Here is a 21944-nt window from a genome sequence, read left to right as displayed (position 1 = left end):
TCCCTGGCAGGTAACAGCCCAGACGCAAATCCAATCGAAAATCAAATCTTTGGTCTATCGTAAAGAGGGGGGAAAAAAAAAAAAAAAAAAAAAAAAACGATGGTTACCACCAAGGTGGACCTCATAGAAGCACTTTTCCAAATATGGCACAGGGATGAAGACATCAAGAAACAATGTGAAAATCTCATGAACAGCATGCCAAACCGCATAAAATTGATGATAAAGAACAAAGGGTTTCATACTAAATATTAATTGTTGCAAACAGTGTGTAATAAATGAGTTTTGTTGAATAAATGTTACTTGAATCATATATATTGTTGTTTGAGTCAAATAATTTGCACACGTCTGTACTTAAATAAATTAAATTGAGCCGAATTGGCTACGTCGGTAGAGCGACAGACTAGGAACTAGGAAAACCAAGTAAACTACGGAATTTTCATCTCTCCATAATTTCCAGACTGGCTTCGAAATTCACTCAGTTTCCATAAAATGAAGTGCCGGAGATAAAGACAAACAGAGTATGGCTGTGACCACATCACGTCCTCCTTTTGTTGAGATCCGGAAAGCACAAAAATTCTTCGCGTACTTTCCCGCCACTTATAATCCCCAATGGCTTATACTGCAATCAATCATTAATTTCCATGATCAAACATTCACTCATGTCATTCACTCACCGTTCATCCCCTTCTATATACCTATTTAAACCCATATGTGATATTTTCTAAGGCTATACTACTCTAGATGAAGACGACCAGAAATACAACATAATAATGTATTCCGGGTCCTCTTCGAGCGTGTTAGCCGGTCGCGCAGTGCCACAGACAAGCAAACTACGAGCCAGTAAACCAATGTGACTCGCATCTGAGCCCTGTGAGACAGTGCACACCCGGCCAAACGCATTTTTGGAAGTATCCGATCAATGACCTTGCAATCGGGTGTCCCCCAGCTCGAATCCCGGCTATCCTCACTGAGGTTTCTCGAAGTTTTTCTCGCTTCTTCCAGACGTCCAGTTTCCTGCCACAGACAGAGATTCAGGATAACAATTCAACAGAAAATGTGTTTGTCACTTCAATACCAATATTTCAACAGAAAATATCCCTTTTCAGTAACGAATGATCTCAGCCCCAAGCTGTTTGTTTAAATTATCACATTCAAATGTAAGGATCGTTAACGGTAGTGATGGGAAAGATGGTTAAGAATAACAAAGCTGAAATAATTTGGAACCAGGGTTGGATTCTCGGTAAATGTTAGGAGATTTAGTACAGACAAATCGGCTACGGACATTTTTTTTTTTTCCGTATCCTTCGATTCTCCACGATATAACCATTCATTATGGACATATAATAACTCTTAAGTAGCCTCCATGCTTTAGAGAGGGTTTAGGAAAAGGAAGCGGTCATTAGTCCATCCCTTGAGAAGATGAAGACAACGCTCAGGAGAGAGGATAGCCGGTCTCGAAGAACAAATACTCGAGATTTGACCAAAAGTTTTGTGTGTTATGACTAGGGTTAAAAAGTTCACATATTTGCAAATTTGTTGACTGTTATAGATATGTTGATAAATTTTATCTGTCACACATTTTCCAGTCTTTTAGATGATTTTTATTCTGTATATAAGTGAATACTTTTGTACATTCACTCGTAAATAACTGCATTATATTCTCATACATGTATCCTATTAGGCTATTGTATAATTATTTTAACGTAGACTCATAAAATAATTAAAACATTGAAAAATATTACTGAAATCGACTTTAAAATTGACTATTTCTTAACATACAGAATAAGAAATAGATCTAAATGGACTTTTCTAATTTTATGAAGGATGAATAGAAAAACAATGGTAGGTATAAACTTCATTATTTTTTGTAGCTAAGTGCAGAAATACAATGATAAACCTCTACCAAGACAAATGAAGTTAGTTGAATAGTATGACGATACATGGTAGCATAATTATCGTCAAATACTTTGAGTCTTAACTTATTCAGCTTGGTGAAGATCTACCATTGTATAGGATTATTCAGATGTCAAGAAGATTTGAAAGTCCTGCAACTTTATTACGAAGTACAAGTAAGTTTCTAGAAAGATAAAAATACAAGTTTTTTTTATTAAGTTTATTTATACACGCTTTAACATCTGTGGTCATATCGCATGTGTAGGATCTTTGGGTATATCAGTAAGCCGTTTTTACTATTATTGAGTTCCTGTTTCTATGTCGTGTCTTATAGATGCCTTGTGTTCATGTAACTGACCTCAGATTTTGATTAATGTTCATGATATTGGTGATTAATGCAGTGATAAATCGTGGTACGTAAAATTTGAATTTCGAAGAAAACGATATGAATGCTGCGATGGTTTTATAATAAGTCCACTAAATTAGACAATACTAAGTTGGCTCTGAAGATGGCCACAACACAGCGGTCGAAACGTCAGCCAATAACACCAAGACAACGCGGTAGAAGCCCTGAAGCTTATCCACACACCATGTTCACCAGCCGCGGAAGCCTACGCGAACACATAAGGAACATGCTCCTGTACGAAAGTTCTGCCTTTTATTTTTTATTTTTTTAAGAAACTGTAATTGCTATCCTATGACGTTTAAATGGAGTATTCCTACATCTTTCATAACATCCTGTTATTTTTCTACGAAGTCGCCGTCATGTTCTATGCACCTGCGCCATCTGTGAACGAGACGCTGTATTCCATCTCGGTAACAATCCTTATTGCGATTCCGGAGATCAGCACGAACACTTTGTTTCAGCTCATAATGGTGGACCCAGGTTTCGTCTTCTGTGACGATGCATGACAGAAAAATATCCCCCTCATTTTCATAACGCACTAGAAGCCTTTTCAGTTTTTTTTTTATACTCATCTCTCAGCATTTTCGGTACCCACCGGGAGCAAATCTTTCTGTAACCAATTGGTTATTAATGGAGAAAAATTCGCTCCGGCGATGGGGATGGAACCCGGGTCCTTGGTTCTACGCGCCGAGCGCTCTAACCACTGAGTTATACCAGAGCGAATTTTTCTCCATTAATAACCAAGGTCACCATAACAAATAATCCTGCAGGACCAAAAAAATGTTTACGTAGATTTCTGTAAAAATTGGTTTTCCGATGCTTAACTATATCACACAGTTCACGTGTTGTGTTATGGCAGTCTTCTTTGATGAGTGCGTCTATTTTAGCCTTGTATTCTATCACTGCTGTTGCTGGCCTGACGCGGCCGTTTCGAGGCTTGTCAACGATGTTCGTTTCTCTGCTCTTGAAGTGTCTCACCCAGCGTCTACATACACCTAGTAAAGATACACATTTCTTAGATGAGTATGAATCTCAATTGAACGAACTGAGGAATGCAATCACAGCTCTTTGTTTTATACGGATATCGAAAAACATCCACCTGAATAGCTACTGTTTCGATTTTTTTCTCTTGTACGGAGGAGGGACTCGAAGGCTTGCACTACAGCCTGAGGCTTATTGTGCTTACCACACCTATTCTATGAATGATTGGGTAGCGCTCTTGTACAAGTACAGCACGCCGCACCGTGAACTGAACCCGGGCTATGGTATGGATGATAATGATATGTGAATTAAAGATGGCGAAATAAGTCCGAGGTCCAACGTCGAAAGTTATCCCGCAATTCTGCTTCGATTGGTTGAAGGAAAACCCCGGGAAAAACCCCAACCAGATAACTTCTCCCAACAAGGATTTGACCCATGCCCGTTCGTTTCAGGGTCAGACGCGCTAATCGTTACTCCACAGCGGTGAACTTATTGTTTCAGTTTCATGTTACGTATCACAATGTCTCTCCGTATGATGAAACTAGAACCATCCTGTGGTCATTAAATGAAATTCGCAACATTATGTTCGTCAGGTTTGGGAGGGGGAAGGGGAGGAGCATGACTTTCGTACCAACCGACGTCTTTCTATAAACTTATTTCTTGACAAAGAGGATTTCAAATCTTTCGTAACTTTTGAATAAGCCTATATTTCTCCATTTAGCTAGGCCTGCAATAATCCAAAAATTAGAATTACCATTGTTTTTTTCCAATATACGCCAATGATCCTGTATTACACATCAATATTTCTTCATACTAAATTGTCTCCATGTTACCATAGTGAAGAGGGAGCAAAATAATAACCTAACATGGTAAAGAATGCGAAAAATAGCCTAAGTTTTTGATTATACTTGAATCCTTAAAAAAACCTATCTCTTGGCTTAGGTGCCTTATAAGTGATGCCTTATTAGTGTCAATTACAAGGTTTCAACCTGTTTTCAGACAGTTGACTAAATAATAATAATAATAATAATAATAATAATAATAATAATAATAATAATAATAATAATAATAATAATAATAATAATAATAACTGGTAGTGATCACCCTACGAAATGTGGTCCAATGAGAAAGTTTTAAATTTGTATCAATCATTTTGAAGGAATCATTTTAGTTTCGTTGATGTCTTGGTATTTTAACGTCTCGATTCTTCGTAGTTGTTAAGGCTGGTTCACAATAAACCGGGAACGGAAACGACAACGAGAACGAGAACGGAAATATTGCTAAAATAGATGTATTTAAATGTGAGCATTCACAATTAACTATTGTGAATGCTCACATTTAAATACATTTATTTTAACTTTTTCCGTTCTCGTTGTCGTTTCCGTTCCCGGATTATTGTGAATCAGCCTTTACAGGCGAGGCGGTCTAGTCACTAGTGATTATTGTTTTTGTCCCTAAACTCAAGTATCACAGGATCAAATCCGAATTGAGGCGATGGATTTTAGGCCGAGAAAGTCATAGTACGTTTTATATCAGATTAGGAAGTAAATTTTCCTCCATGTAAAACATCCTTTTCTTAGTTATCAAGTATGAATAAAGGCACAAGTTTCACATCCAGGAGCTTTCTTATTCATGTCTCAAATCTAGATGTGAAATGCCACTACAACAAGCACTGTGGAGGCCATTTGTAGAAAAAGAGTGGGAATATGTAGACTCCAATAGCTCCACAGTTTTTCGTGTCTAATGATACCTATCTATTCTTACGAGATTACTAAGTGAAAATTGGCTTCAATTAACTCGAGACAAGTCGAAAATATCCTATGTATTTGCTGTGAAGAATTCAGCATTGGAAATAAGACGACCGAAGTTTAGAATTCATTTTTGTTGATTGCATCTTGTTTAAGAATTGAAAGATCAACCTACTCACCTATTCAATATAGCCCGTTATGCTTAGTAATTGAATAAACAGCAAAAACAAAAGCAGAATGACGTAGTAGATAGTTCCTAAATGGGGAAAATATTAACTTTCAACATACGGTTGCGAAACCTAAAACATTCAAGCAAATTCATTCATCATGGACATCTCAAAGACGTCGCTATTATTTCACGCTACAGTACCGGTAGTTACTTTCATAACGAGCAACTGTACAATAAGACGTTCACCATTGGAGAGAGAGCAAATAAGCCTATCTTTACCGAGTATCAAAATCTAAAATTGTTTATTCTGTCAAATTCATCGTGTCTATTGTACACCAGAACAACGCGAATCACTTACGTCAACATTTTGAAGGCAAGTAGGTTATGAGTTCCACGTAGAAAATGGTTTGTCTTTTGTATCTTAAACTAACAATATACAACTCGCATTCATTCTGTTCTTTGTACGAAAGTGGAGTAAACAATCTGCCTCAGTTATGGCCAGCAATGTGCCGCCCAATTAACTCGCTCGCGTGGAACAAGATTAGTCCCACTATAGGGATATAATGTAACACTTGGTGAGCTGACAAGAATGCCGCATCATCACATTAAACGGGCGGATTCGCTCCTTCAGCCACAGTTCGTTGTGCTAGATTCCTTTCCCACACCTGAGCTTTCAATTAAGACAGTCAACTACAGAGATCAATCACCTACATATAATGGAAGTTTGTCATAATATTACACCATAGCCTATATCTGTATAGATGATTTTACGCAACAGCCTAAACACTAGATGCCTGAAACGCGTGTAAGTGCTTATTAATTTCATTTCTCGTCATCAGTAAATCGACTTTCATTGGCCTCGGATCCGTTACGAAGCGTATAATCAACTAAAAATGCAGAAGTTCTGTATCTCTGTAATACAAGACAAAAAACTTTCGTTTTATACAGAGTGTTAAAAAAAAGTATCCAATATTTTAGGAGGTGATAGTATGCATCAAAACAAGAAAAAAATGTCTAATAAACATGGATCCTACAACACATACTTTCTGAGATCTGAATACTTGTTTATAGGTGCTCAATGTGACGTCCATTTATGGCAATGCATTTATCTGCCCTACAATACAGCAGACTACCAGATAATCATACCGTAGTTGACACCCCTGGCATGGAATACTGAAAAGAAAAGTTTGATTGCGGATATGAGCGGGGTTCAGCAGAGATGGTGTTGTGAATTTTCGTAATCAGCATGTGTGGGCCGATGGAAATTCCCATGCAGTTGAAGAAATAAGGCATTAGCACCGATTCTCAATCAACGTATGGGCAGATGTTCTTGGCGATAGATTAAGGGCCATACGTGCTACCACAGAGATTAACTGGGGCTCGTTATCAGGACTTTCTTATTAACGTATTGCCTACCTTGCTGGAGACTGTGCCATGAGTTCATGCATGATGGCACACCAGCACATTTTCTCCGCAATAAGCGTGAACACCTTACGTTGACATTTCAGGACCACTGGATTGATTGGAAGGCCCAACACAGTGGCCTGCTCGTTCCCCAAACCAAAATCCCCTAGACTTTTGGTTATCAAGAACAACCAGGTCAGTTTCAAAGAGTGCATGATTCCTTACGCCAAAGGGCAGAGGAGACCCATGTTTATTAGAATTGTTTTTCTTGTTTTTATGCATACTAGCACCTCCTAAAATATTGGATACTTTTTTAACAATCTGTATATTGTGTCCCGCATCATAGCCGCATGTTCCAAGGCGTGATACCTTTGACTAGCATTATGAAATGAGCGCTGATTAAGTCCTTAGGGAGAAATAAATTTTCTCATGAAATTTCGACCAATGTATGGGATCGGTGCCCACCCAGCATTGGGCAGCTACAGTGAGCAGCGAAATCCGGTTTCGTAAGCCAGCTACATAGGAAGATACAAATTTGAACACACTCTTATTTGCAGACGACTAAGTCATTCTCGCATCTTCTGAAGATTAACTACAAACAGCAACAAATAAACTACAGACAATTACAAATCACTATAATTTCAGGAAGATTAACTACAAACAGCAACAAATAAACTACAGACAATTACAAATCACTATAATTTCAGGATTTCTACATAAAAATCCAATGGCTTTAGAAGGAAAGTTCTCCATTAGATTCAAAATCGTTATATACAACGGTATAATAGAGTAAGCCAGTTGTTTGAAATAATTTGGCTGGTCGGCCTCGGTAGCGTAGTTGGTATAGCGCTGGCCTTCTATGCTCGAGGTTGCAGGTTCGATCCCGGCCCAGGTCGATGGCATTTAAGTGTGTTTAAATGTGACAGGCTCACGTCAGTAGATTTACTGGCATGTAAAAGAACTTCTCCGGGACAAAATTTCGGCACACCGGCGACGCTGATATAACCTCTGCAGTTGCAAGCGTCGTTAAATAAACCATAATTTATATAATTTGGCTGCCTCATACCGTACGAAAAGGAGAAAGATATAGGCGAAAAAATAAACAGATTCCATTATATATGTGGCACTATACAGAACACAGTAAGGAAAGATGAAACGATTTATATTATCAGTTTCACTATTGACATATTGTGGCAGCGACGGCTCTGAATAGGAAGTTGTTGTTTAGTCAACTGTCCGAAGACAGGTCTGAACCTCACAAGTGATACCAATTGTGAGGCAACTAGGCCAGGAGATAATGGAATAGAGTGGCCAGTTCTTTTACCCCTCCATTGCATACATCGCCGACTAGCTAATAGAGATATAGGCCTAGAAGAAAAATATAAACACGTGAAATTCGTTTTCTAAACCAATTCTGCAATACGAGAAGAATTAAACGTATACCACTCGATAGTTTTAAAGAAAACTGGTTTCAGCATATAGGAAGAATGGACTGTATCAGAATGACAAAATTACTCGTACTTCTGGAATATCAACCAAGAGGACAACGATCAGTGGGACGATCCAGAACTTGCTGGGAAGATTCTGTGAGTTGGTCTATTGTAACCCTTTAGACTAATCCATAGAGCAGAAGAAGCTATAGCCTATAAGGGCTGTTGGAATCATCATGCTGACCGCAAGTTCAGTACTGGTTGGATGATCATTCACCTCCACTGAGGCGTGTGGACGTGAGGTCAGCTGACGGCTGGTCGTTCTTAGCCCTCCATGGGCTGTCGCGTTAATGACATTTTTTATTTTATATGTTGCGCCACATTTTTGTAGTTTTCAACCGCGTAATAGATCTAGGAACATCCAACGTCTGGGGTTACGTACGAGCTCCATCACCAGAGAGGAGAAGCAGAGAGAAACATTTCATTTCACCCGATAGCTTGCATAATTTACTCCACAGTTCCTCTTTTGGAGTGACACGCCGTAATTGTAGACTTGTTCTTGGTGCATCAAAGTAGGTGATGTGTAGCAGTATGATTATGATCTTTAATGGAGCAATGGTGGAATTGTCATTAGAGGTAACGGAAATAACTGCGTAAACCTACGCCGAGCACTATTTCTGTCCACCACTAATTTCACTTGGACCGATCAGGATTCGAACCCGGATCACCAGCGTGGCCCTCCGGCTAACTGTGCGCCAGAAAAAAAACATTTCTTCAGTCTGTCGCCGGTGGCTGGCACGGTGTATTCATGATGGAATTAACAGCGAGTGTTTATGAATTTCATATGAGCAAAAATATAGAGGAAAAAGTGCAACGTGTGAAATATGACTTCATTTATAGAAATCTGACTTGCGCGTAGAGGGCAAAACTAAAAACTTTCTCTACAATCACTTCAAATTCCATTTTTTCCTACCTTATTTTATCGTTGGAATTCGTGTAAACGAATATTAATTAATGTGTTTCTGAAAAGATATTCAGATTTGCTTAAAAAAACAGTTATGCCTTCGGACTTGTCTAAAGACACGGAAAGCACATCTAGTAGTGTTGAAATACGTGGCCATCTATCAAAAAAAGTTTGAAGAGCTGAGTGAAAGAAGTAATCGTAGAAAAACAGAAGAATTGTGGAAGAATGTAACACCTTAGGGCCGTATTCATTGACATTCTTAGCGCGGGCTTTTCGGTGGATGATCAGCGAATTAACGTTGTTCGTATTCATAAACCAGTGTTAGCTATATGATATGATATGAATCCTGTTTAGCACGCTCGTAGCGCAGGCTAGCGAAATGTCTATGAATAGCACCGTAAAAGATTAACTTATAGGCTACAGCGGCTACAGCGTGGATGAAGGTGATTAATTTTCCTAATTCGGTATTAGAATTTTCACTGAAGCATCCAAATCTCTTCAGTTTACGTCATTTCAGAGTACAACTTTACTAAAGGACTTGACTGGAATTCGTGTGGATTATAATATTGTAATACTGATACAAATGGGATGTTCCTGTTGAGTGAAACGTTTAGGTTTCAGATGATCAACTTCAATTTTTACGCTGCTTTACGGAGCTTAAGTGGAGAATCTTGCACTCCTTCAAAAGACGCTGACATTAATTTGCCTGAAAATTAATTATCCACTCATGCCAATCGATTTAATGCGAAGGAACTCTTACTTAATTCTTAGAACGTAACATGAATGCACTTTACACATCACACATTTCATTATGCTCTCTTTTGTTAACCTACTTTCTTTTCGAGGAAAGAAGAAAGTTGGTTGAACGCTAACGGCTGGCTTAGTGGATTTCTTCCGATAATATAAAATAATATATGAACAATAAATTAAGTCTCTGATGTTGGGGCACTCGCCGAAAGTTTAACCATAGCAGTGTTCGACTGTTCTCTGTTCTAGAGGGGTACACAAACTATTATTGAACATAAATTTCCTCATTGCTTATCAATCCTCTAAGAAGTGCACTTGTCAATGACAAATAGCCTAGCTTAATAAACCAGTAGCCTATGTTCATTTGTACATAATACCTGCTTTCCTTTTCTTTTAGTTAGTTATTTAACGATGCTTTATCAACTGCGATGGTTATCTTGAGTCTGAATAAGATGAAAGTGATAATGCCAGCGAAATGAGTCCGGGGTCCAGCGCCGGATTTGTTCTTAATGGGTTGAGAAAAAAAAAACCAGAAAAACCTAAACCAGATAACTTGTCCCAGACAGGATTTGAATCCGGGCCCGCTTGTTTCACGGCCATACATGATAACCGTTACTACTACACAGCACAATATGTCATACATTCATTGTAAATTATTATAATTTCAAATCGATATAACTTTAAAATGTCCAATAATTAAAATGGCATGAACCATGGCTTTTATCAATAATTCAAACTCACTCAGAAACAAACTAATAATTTTTTGCTATTTAACGACGTTGTGTCAACTGCTAGGTTATTTAGCGTCGATGGGATCGGTAATGGCGAGATGAGGCCGAGGATTCGCCATAGATTACCTGCCATTCGCCTTACGGTTGAGGAAAACCCCCAACCAGGTAATCAACCCAAATGGGAATCGAACCCGCGCCAGAGCGCCTTAACCTACTGAGCTACGCCTGTGGCTAACTAATGATAAATAGATGAACTGTCGAACAAGTAAATTATTTCGATTACTAAGGTTGCAATTTCTCTTCCATCCTTCCAGAGATGTAGAAAAGAAACTGGCAAAATTGCAACAGTTCATAGGTACAACGAAAAGGATACGAAAAGTACGAACCGGACACAGTTAAATTCTAGTACTAAAAAGCACTTACATATGGCTCAGAGACTTGTACACTTTCATCCGCTCAATTAAGAAGAACTGAAACAGAAGAGATAACTTAAGACCTTTACTATGACACTCGCTATTAGGCTTCAGACGAAATGAAGAAAATCGTCGAAAACTAAACTTATACAATTTTATTAGTAACATTCACACATACAGAATTAATTGTAAGAATCGTATAAAATGTGTTGGCCATTTTTGTTCCTAAAAATACCACTGGGAATCGAACTTGCGACCTTCCAGCTTGCAGAGCAACACCTTAACCGCCGGGACTCTATCGCGCACTTACGTTAACCTTGAAGTCGAATGGTAGGACTTTTGTCTAAATTTTCTGGCCACTTCTCCTATGAGTCATTTTTTTTCTCATTATTCGCATCTGCTAACCATATTGCATTTATTTATCTGTATCTCGCAGAGGAGTGGAAGCAGTCGATATGGATTCTCTTAGGCATAATATGAAAGCTACTCATATTCAAGGAAATGATCCCAGACTGTATGGAAATGTCAGAAGGATGGCAGAGGAGACCTAGGGTCCTGGGAAAACATGGAGCCACGAAACAAGAGGCGATTGAGGCTAGAAAATTAAATTAAATTATGTTTCATTTAAGGACGCTCAAAACTGCCGAGGTTATATCAGCGTCGCTGGTGTGCCGGAATTTTGTCCCGCAGGAGTTCTTTTACATGCCAGTAAGTCTGCTGACAGGGCCTGGATCGAACCCGCAACCTCAGGCACAGAAGGCCAGCACTATACCGACTGCGCCACCCAGGCCGACTTGAGGCTAGAAGAATGGATGGATTGTTACCTGTAGTCTGACCACAGGCAACTGTTGAAAATGGAGAGACCTCACATGATAAAATTATGATAAATTGCATATCTCTAATAATTCATAAATGTCTGAATTTATGAGGTAGTTCTGACATACATTCTGTGGTCATAAATATGTTTTATGTATGTCAGAGTTGGACAAATGATTAATTATCAGAGTGCCCACGAAGCTCCTGTAGTTGACTGCAAAACATTATTAACTCATCAGTCTCCATCAATAGAGCTTACGCAAATGGTGTAAATAAATCGTGAAAATCATAGAAAGTTTACATCAATTCGAAATAACATTACTGTTTCGAGTGTGCTGAGAGCTGATGATTTTACAAAGCTGTGTAGAAAAATATCACCTAGTTATATGCCACATACGATTATTCCGTATAATCTGCTCAGGTAATTTAGCAGCCGCCTTGTTCGTCTTATGAGAGGGCAGCCTCTGTTAATTAGGCCTACACGTTCTCTTAATAAGTTATTTAGCGATGCTATACAATCTATTCCATTAATGCCGTCAGGTTTTGAAGTTCTGTTTACAGTCAGTACTTCATCCCCCTTCCACTGTTATGCTACCAGTAAGCATTACAGATGAACAACGATCGAGAAAGCGAGACTAACAGCGTCCGCAAAGCCGAAAACCCGCACGACAATGTTGTATTACGTCGCGTCCTTGACGTAGAGACTGGTTGTGAGTGTTCTGAGACTCGAGATTGATCACTCCCGAAGTCCCGAACGTCAAGCAGCCTTAAATCGCCACAGTTGTTTATACTTGACTGAACTTATATCTGCTTTGGCAAGTGTTATATATGTATAAACAATCAAGTAGCCTTTGAAACCTTTCTACCTTTCAGTGTATAATAATCGTTCCCCAGTCTTTATTTAATTACTAGGCCCTTATTAAAAGGCTAGGAATTTTCTTTTCATATGTTTAAGATCAAGTGTGCAATCTCAAGTAAAAAGGTATTAATGTTATGTTTATATTTCTTAGAAATGAAAATTTATTTCAGCATTGTCTTTTTTTATATTTATATAACCATTGGTAATATCAAATAATAGAACCAGAACATTTTGATAACTAAGATACTGTTCTGTTTTGTCTTTTTTGTCTCATTTAAACATTTATAATGTTATTTACTGTATTTCAATGATGTATGTTATTCAAAGTTACGAAATCTTTCCACGCCGACCAAATGCTATTTCGAGAATGATGAGCGAGACTCGAAGCGCACGAGAATGACGAGACGAAACTCGAAAGACAACTGCAACGAACACAGCGAGCGAGAGCGGCAGTAAGTTTGTTCATCTAGCAAGTATGTATACAAGACACATATATAACAATTCCTCTGAATAATGGCGTGCCGTTGCGCCTCTGCACCTGTTTTACATTCAGTACTTCATCTCCCACCCCATGCAAGACAAGAGTTTGCCATTCCTATGAGCAGTGGCGTGCCGCTGACCTCTGAAATGTCGGCATACACCGCAAACGAGTTATAATTTGTGATGACAGCGTAGCTGCTGCTCTAACATGAACACCACTGAAAACTGGAATACGCGATACAGGCGAGTCAGGCCACCCGGGTGCGGTAGAGGTAGGGATAGAAGACGACTGAAGAAGGAGACGGCATTAATGGAATCCAGTATACAAATTGCGCGGTCGTCTAGCATCGATGGAATTGGTAACAGCGAGATGTTTCCGAGAATTCGCTAAGGGACTACCTGACATTCGTGTCATAACTGATCAAAACCTTGGAAAAAGTTTAACCAGGTAATCATCCCAAGCGGGACGCTCCGAATGCAGTTGAGAATGAGTCTCTTTCGGTATCCCTAAACCACGCCGGTACCTAGTTATCTCTTGCAGGTATCGAACGAAACTCATCTGTAGATGTAAACTGTAAGCATTTCCGAAACGTTAGTCTATAGAGATTAAAATTCAATGCATGATGGCGTGACTCAAGAAACGTCATTGAAATTCATTATGTGCAGTTAAAAAGAGAACAAAAAGGACTACTATTAACAAAATAAAAACTACAAATTTACCATACAATTTCTTTTATATACCGATATTTTCCCGTATTTATCATAGATAATGTCACGAAATCTTTTATTTAAAGTGAAGAATTTTAGACGAGAGTAAATTTCATCATCATCATCATCATCATCATCATCATCATCACCACCATCATCATTTGTACGTGAGTTAGCCAATTATTAATAAATGCAAGATAATGCAAATTATTATTATTACTCTTATTATTATGTCTCGTATTTATCAAAGGTAATGCCATGAAATCTTTTAAGTGATAAAATGAAGAATTTTAGATGAGAATAAATTTCATCATCATCATCATCATCATCATCAGTACGTGAGATAACTAATTATTAATAAATGCAAGATAACGTAAATTATTATTATTATTATTATTATTATTATTATTATTATTATTATTATTATCATTATTATTAGCATCATCAAATATGATATTTAATTTACTATGGAATTCTACTTCACTGGCTTGCATGGCCTACTATATTCTATAAGAAAGGTGAAAATATTTATTTACACAATTAGTTCCACACAGTTGATCGGCTTGCTTTTGTTTGCGTTTTAGTCTTGCATTCTTAATTATTTTCCAATTTCTTGCTTAGAAGCTTCACAGTCTTAAAACTTTCCACTATTGTGAAAATAGTCTATTAATTTTACATGTAACTAGCCATAGTCAAGCAGTAGCTATAAAATAAAATCGGCAATTTAAAACTATAATATTGCAGTAATATATGTGTTTATTAGTTGAAATTCTACCGGATTCTTACACTCCATTAGTAAAGAGATGCGAACTCTAATACGTATATTTTGCCCACAATTTTCTCTTAAAAAGTATAATGCTACATTACACCCCTGATCACAAATAGCAGATTGTATACCCTAATGCACATTCAAGACAACTATATTCCACTATACTGCCATCTAGCGACTGAAAAAGCAGTCACGCTATAACCCTGATGGAATTGCACGGAGTAATACCACAGTCTAGTATATACAGTCACGAAGTTCAATACTTACTAAATATGCATCCATAGATAGTTGCTAACCACCAGGATCGCTACTATCGTCTCATCACAGACTCCTTTCCCTAGCAGACGATTAAATGTATTGTACTTTCGATATCGTGTTGTTTTGAAAAAATTAACACTTTCCTTCCACTATTGAAATATGAAATACGTAAGGTTTATATATTATTTTCATAAAGTATATATTACATTTTATAAACTCACCTTCCTGGATCTTTCGGAAGAATGATAACTCTGACCTCTTTTTCTTACAATTTATAGTGCTACAAAGTCTCCTTGTCCCATATTACGAGTATTATTCAAATTATTGTATTTTAGCCATTTACAGTTATTACAACCGATAACGAACATTTCACAGTTTACACAACGTTTCATAACAATGCGAAATACGGCACAGTCAATGCCTTTTCGATCTAGACCACGCCGTAATGTATATTCGGGTTTTCTATTTCAGTGTATGGAGCTCATTGAAATATTATATTATAACTTTATTGCATATCATTGCTAAGTTTTTTTAGTGTAATGTGTCCATAAGTTCCGTTTACTTCTTGTTGCATAACATGTTGCAGAAATAATTACAAAACTGTGTTATTTTAATGTGAAGAGAATGTTGCATGTTAACATAATCTGTTCGCATCAACATTTTGAGTTTAGAATTGAAGCTATTTTGAGGTTTAATAAAAAAGAATTTATATTATGATTTTAATTTAGCACATCTACCTTCTTTAATTGTAAACAGAAAATTTACCACACCACTCCTATGAAATTAGTGTACGTACGATTGTGTTACTTCGTCTCTTAGGTAATAGATAAATACAATAATTCAGTACTCAATTGTAGTATTAAAATACAGACAAATTGAATGTGTGGGGTGTTATACATGGCATTATGTTTAATTAATGTATAATTGCGAATATAGGAATATAAGTTAAATATAGTAAACATAATCTATAATTTCCATATGACATAACATACATATTATGTAATGGCAGGGCATTGGAGACCACTAAAATTAGATAGACAGGGGAAACTGGTACAGTAAACATAACCTATAATTTCAACATATCTAAATATCCGTGCGGTGCAACTGAAAATTATTGAATCGTGCATAAATGAATGTACAAGAATTTCGCAATATTTAATCGAAGTAAAGACAGATATTTCACATACGAACAACATAATTTTCACACCAAAAATAATATTACACCTTAACTCGCAAATGAATAAGAGGGCTAGTGAATTATGTCTGAAGTGTCTCATAATCATTGTTTTAAATTTTATTAATGCAATTACACTACATTTTAGAGAAATACATGTTACTCTTTATGCATTCAAACTAATTTATATGGTTGAAACGCCGCCCTTCGTGATCGGGTTAAGCGAGTAAACGGTCTGCCTTACGGCCTGTATTAGATCACGATGCAGTGACACAGTCTATTGTTCCTAGTACTCACAGCGCCCCAAGCGGCTAGCAACTATCGCGAGAAATGCAAAAAAATCATCCCAAGCTTCGTAGCTGTACTGTATATACTAAACTGTGGTAATACCTTGCAACGCTACTTCCATTTAGCGGTCGTTACCAAAAATATTCATTTTCGACTGTAAAGATCCTGGTTGTTGTTCTCTTTTATGTTGCCATTTCATAACATAGGAATGGCCAATCTGATACATACGTGATCAGGAATTATACGGAAGTCTGAATTAGTTTGCACAAGAAATCACACGCTCAGTTTTCAGTCCTGAATATTTTGCGCTTTGGTACATCATACTATACGCCATACGGTAACTACTGTGTCAAGATGGCAAACGTTTTTACAACTATGTTCTGAATTTTTCCTTTGTGAGTGCATGTATGCAACTTGCAGAAAAGTAAGTTAAGAGTCATACTTCAATATTAATTTCTTGCGGTTCTTGTCACGTACCAGAATATGGCACGGAATGCTTTACTACAATTAGAGCAGAATAGACCAAAAGAAAGAGCAGATGACTCGGGGACAATGCTGCCCATTAAACAGTCATTACGATGCAGTACTGCAATTATCCAAGCGAGTAAAAACCGCGATTCTCAACAAAAGAAAGCCGCTTACTTGCAACTGTCCACATACTGACACAATTTTCAGATGTATGTAGTGCACATCTTCACGCGTTGTCTAGGTTGTTCACAGAAGGTAGGAATCCGCAAATTGCTTCTGTGCACTCCTAAAATTCTGGTAGGATTTTAAATACTCGTAGAGTAATAATAATAATAATAATAATAATAATAATAATAATAATAATAATAATAATAATACTAATAATAATAATACTAATAATAATAATAATAATAATAATAATAATAATAATAATAATGTATTGCATTGTATTGAAAAGACAGATTTTTGGCCAGTTTCGTCCACATGAGACCTTTTTCTACAAAATTAGACATTCAAAAGTAAGTGAAAACTACGTACATGTTGTCAGCATGATAAAAGGGCTTCGCTTTAGATAACACAGCAAAAACATAAAACAAAGGACACAAAATAAAACCATATGAAAGGGAAATGAATTTCATTTCTCTGACAGGACTCAAGTCTGGGAACGACTGATTTGTATTACTTGGGAAGTGATATCGCTTTATCCAAAATTTAGGACAGGATCGCCTTTATATTCCGTTATTAACAAGAATTGAATACAATTTTTTTTTTTTGTTTATTTCGAGGCCCCGTCCACTATTGAGTTCCGGGTACAATGCAACCTATAGACTTATTGAAACCTACTCATTTTTCCGCTGTTTTCTTCTTCATATTCATCGATCTCGGCGGTCTAAAAAAATAATGTTTTGCAGTCTGAAATTAATCAGTCCTAAAATCAGATATTTTCTTGGAAATTCTAATCGCTGGCCAGTATTGTTTCTTGGAGTTCTGTCATTCATGTAAAAGATTAGTTTACGTCCTAATTCTACGACACGAGATCACGGGATTATTTCCCTTCTCCAGATATGCAATGCTATGTACTTTTTATCGTCTCAAAAAACCATTAACCTCGATCTGGTTTCAAACTGTGAACATTGAATCGAGTGATACGCATGTTAACAATTAGAACGTGTAGACTACTATCTCGTATGTACTGCATATGTTTCGTCATGGTATCATTCATTGGGATAGCAGCTGTTTTCTTTGTACAACATCCTTTTCTTTATAAAATTCTGTACACTGGATGTGACGAAAAAAGGAATTTAAAACTAAAATGTAATTCGCAGAAATCAGTACCGCAACATCAATGGAAAGTAGGGGTAACTCCGCAACTCAATTCTTTAAGACGACAAATAAAAAATGGAGGCTAATAACACTGTACCTTATTAGTTTTTAGTCCTTCACAATGTTCAAAGCCGACTTCAGAGTCTTCCACAATGTGGAAACACATTACGCAATTACGTACTGGTACCTAAAGTCAGAGGCGCATGAAGCGCAATGTAACGGCATACAATTCTTAGTCCTAATGATAACTTTGGTTTGCACCAGCCACCAAAGTCTGCCAGACGGCTATATGTCACAATGCTTGGCGGGTTATCGCAAACACAGTGCAAGGCATAACTACAAAATTGAGCACAGCTGATATAACGAACCAGAAGAACAGAAGCTATCAATGTTTAAGGCGCCCACAGCCATGCAGATGCATCTCGGCCAACTCACCTTGGGCTGAGGCTCCGCCAGACGCAGCGGTGTAGGCTCGGCGGCCTTGCAGCAGGCGTGGCGCCCCACTTCGGGGGTGGCGCCGTGCTGCACTAGGATGTTGAGGCACTCCATGTGTTGGTTCTCGGCGGCATCGTTGATCGGGCTCTTTCCAAACTTGTCCAGCGCCAGACGGGCGCCGTGACGCAGCAGCCAGCGCACCGTGTCCACGTGGCCGCGGCTCGCCGCGAAGTGTAGGGGTGTGGCGCCGTCGCCGTCGCGCAGGTTGGGGTCCACGCCCTGCTCCGTCACCATCCACTTCAGGCACGCCAGGCACCCCATCTGAGCCGCGGCGTGCACCGGAGCCATCCCGTCCTTGGCGCGCACGTACAGGGACCCGCCCGCCTCCGTCACCAGGAACTTGAGCACCTCCAGATGACCCTCCTGCGCCGCCAGGTACACGGGGGTCACGTCGTTGTCCATCTGCGTGTTGGCACTGCACAACAAAGGATTCTTTATAAAAACGTGCTGAGGAGGGATCGCTCACGCAGTCCAGGCCAGTTACCCCTAGCAACGCGGGAATCAAAGAAGGCGTAGAAATGATTTGATTGGGTATGTAACTAGTCACAAAGACGACGCAAACAAAAGGCAGTAGGAACAGCTCTACCTAGCTGTGCTATTACGGAAGCTTTCGGAATATTGTTCCAAATCTGTACTCAGGCGTCGTCCTGAACATTCTTCGTAGGCCTATAGATTCATTCAATAAAATCTTTAAGCACAATAGGGGTGAAAGTTCCCATTACTTCATCGGTAAAAAGAGTAAGTATACAGCTATTATGCAGAAATTATAAAATAATTGAAAAAATCGACAGGTGCATAACTTTATCTACTGCATATCTTTACGTAGAACTATGTTTGGATCCTGCGAGAAATGAAAGAAGGAGAATACATGGGGAATGCAAGGAGAACAAGGAAAATCTAAGCTGAACAGAGCAAAGGCAAGTAGAACAAGGGGAATACAAGTTGGACAAAGCGAAGACAAAGAGAACAAGGCAAAGATAAGAAGAGAAAGTGGAAGACAAGGAGAATAGGGGAAGACGAGGATAACAGGGGGAAGGCAAGGAGAAGAGGGGGAGAAAAGGAGGAAAAAGGAAAGAAAACAAGCAGAACGAGGGACATAAAACAATGAGAATAAGGCAAAGGCAATGAGAACAAGGGAAAGGCAATGCGAATAAGTGGGAGACAAGGAGAACAAGTATAACAATTATATTCAAAGAGAAGAAAGAAAATACAAGGAAAATAAGGAAAACACAAGGAGAGCAAGAGGGAATACAAGGATAAAGAAGATAACATTGCATTTTTATGTGACGGTCAATTCCCAAGTTACCTTTCCCCATATCTAGTGAGGAGAAAGAGTTGGTTCTACGTGAAAAAGAAACAGAGAATGAAAGAAAATCTTCCCCAATACCGTTACAGTCCAAAACCAACTTTAAGTACCCAGTAACCAACGCGAAAAGTCGGGGCCCTAGACGATCCAGCAACGAGGTTATGTTCAAGAAATGTATTAAAACACTTTGCAAGCATTCCACAGACACTTTGGAAGCTAGTGACTGTATGGTGGCGATATAACAGGCAAGACAACACAACAAGGCGCCCTTAGCATACACTGGGCCTACCATAAGACCGTTCGATTTTGCATGGATGGCTGGTGGGAAGTTCTAGAATTTTTGTTTTTCCGGAAATTCAAAGGAGGGAGATGTACCTTTAACCGAACGAATAGACTATGTAATGCATATATAGCGGACAAAAATTTTGTTTGGCCATGTTTCCCTCACAGTTTCGCCATTATATTTTTATTTATTCACTGTCATCCATGTTTCTGCACAAATATTAATCATGTATGGTTTAGAGGAGAGCTTGAAAACGATCCCTATCCAACTCACTGCAAATATTTCAACTTCGAACTGTTGACTGTTGAACTGATTCAAATATGCTTAGTTTCGTTCCATGTTACCACTATCGCTAAAGTTTCTGGTTTACAGTTTCTTCATATTGATTACACGTATGTCGTAAAAATCAGTATTTTCACAAGGTCCTAAACGACAAGGAGCAGGTTACCAAGCAGTAGTATGTTCACCTTTAAGGATAATGCAGATTCATGTGCGACTCTTTTATGGACATGTTGCGTCGTACTGAAGCGCCGTCGGGTATAGATTTACTGCCAGGATTTCTTCTTTTGATATCTCCAATCGCTTCCCAAAGTTTGTAACAAATCTCACTCGAGCACACTGTATAACTCACCTACAACTTGGGACAGAAAGTTAAAGTCACTCTATTCAGCATTCGTGATATCGTGAGAAAAAATTAAATGACACATCTTCAGGAACTTAAATGCGTCGCATATATTACAAACGTCACTTGATAGCTTACTCTGAAGGGGGCTGATTTGCCAAGACAGCCTTGACACTACTTTCGCGCCAAAAATGCATATTCATAGGATCGACCAGCAAACTCACTACACGGTTCAAGGAACGGACAACACACCAAGGACAGGACAGTAATAACAATATAAGTTTGCTTCATAACGGAGAAGTGAGTGACACAACAATTCTTGGGTAAACATGTCGCTGCAAATCATTTAAGCAGTTTCTGGAATTTAAATAATTCTCGAATCCAAAATGATTATCATCAGGCAACGTTTGTGCTCAAATGTCTGGTCATATACTGTGCTGTGCGTCAAAGGAAATTATTATTACAGAGATAGTATTAATGTATCCATCTCTTGACGATGATAAATAATTGTAACGAAGTAACTATTTAGACACAAGAAATATCAGACGTTAGTCATGTAAAATAAAAATAACATTTGGATGCTATGGGTTACGGATGAAACATGCCTTGATATGGGATCACTGTAAGGCTACGTAAAGGTATCCCCTACATACGCTATAGAGGCGCTTGGTAGGCATTGATGGAGAGCTCTATACGTTCTTTTTTCTCGGTACCACCGCTCCACTTAGACGTACATATTACTCCCGGGGAAAAAACTCAGTATTCAGTTTCATAGGAGGCTGAGAGAACCTCGGGCCTTTCTGGAAGTATCAGCATTGAGAAATTTTCGTTGCCACTCAGGATTGAACCCAGGATCTTCAGTCGGTCCGTAGTCAGTTGCTCTATCAACTGAGCTACCAGATCATGTGCTCATTTTCCTAGCTCAAAATTTCGATGCCGACAAGAAACGGCCTACATTACTCTATCAGGAACAATCTTGTTTTTCGTACTGTAAATCTACGACACAGGATACCCAGCTTATCTTATATTCCGAAGAAAAACATGCTAAGGATCTTATCGCCCATTCAAAGTAACGGTAATGCACGTATTCACATACGGATGTGAAAAGCGGACTTTAAACCGCGCCGATGAAAGGAAAATAGAAGTGTCTGGGATGAGATTTTTTTTACTACACTATTATGGACCAAAAAAGAAACTCTGACATAAGAG

The 21944-nt window shown here is 38.3% G+C and overlaps 1 protein-coding gene across 7 annotated transcripts in view; it reads right to left on the bottom strand.

Moving 5' to 3' along the window:
* f (espin protein forked) overlaps window positions 1-21944 on the bottom strand; it is a 415448-nt gene that overhangs the window by 100170 nt on the left and 293334 nt on the right. For 6 of the 7 annotated variants that reach the window (XM_069828470.1, XM_069828467.1, XM_069828468.1 and 3 more), the window contains 2 exons: window positions 18465-18939; window positions 925-1014 (listed from right to left, as the gene is read on the bottom strand). In XM_069828470.1, the coding sequence (XP_069684571.1) occupies window positions 925-1014; window positions 18465-18939 (565 nt within the window). The remainder of the gene's footprint in view (window positions 1-924; window positions 1015-18464; window positions 18940-21944) is intronic. The other variant, XM_069828471.1, reaches the window with a different exon arrangement.

The sequence above is a fragment of the Periplaneta americana genome, chromosome 6 (assembly GCF_040183065.1).
Source record: "Periplaneta americana isolate PAMFEO1 chromosome 6, P.americana_PAMFEO1_priV1, whole genome shotgun sequence".
Classification (NCBI taxonomy): domain Eukaryota; kingdom Metazoa; phylum Arthropoda; class Insecta; order Blattodea; family Blattidae; genus Periplaneta; species Periplaneta americana.
Note: the sequence above shows the minus strand (reverse complement) of the source record. Positions and strands in the feature narration are given on the sequence as shown.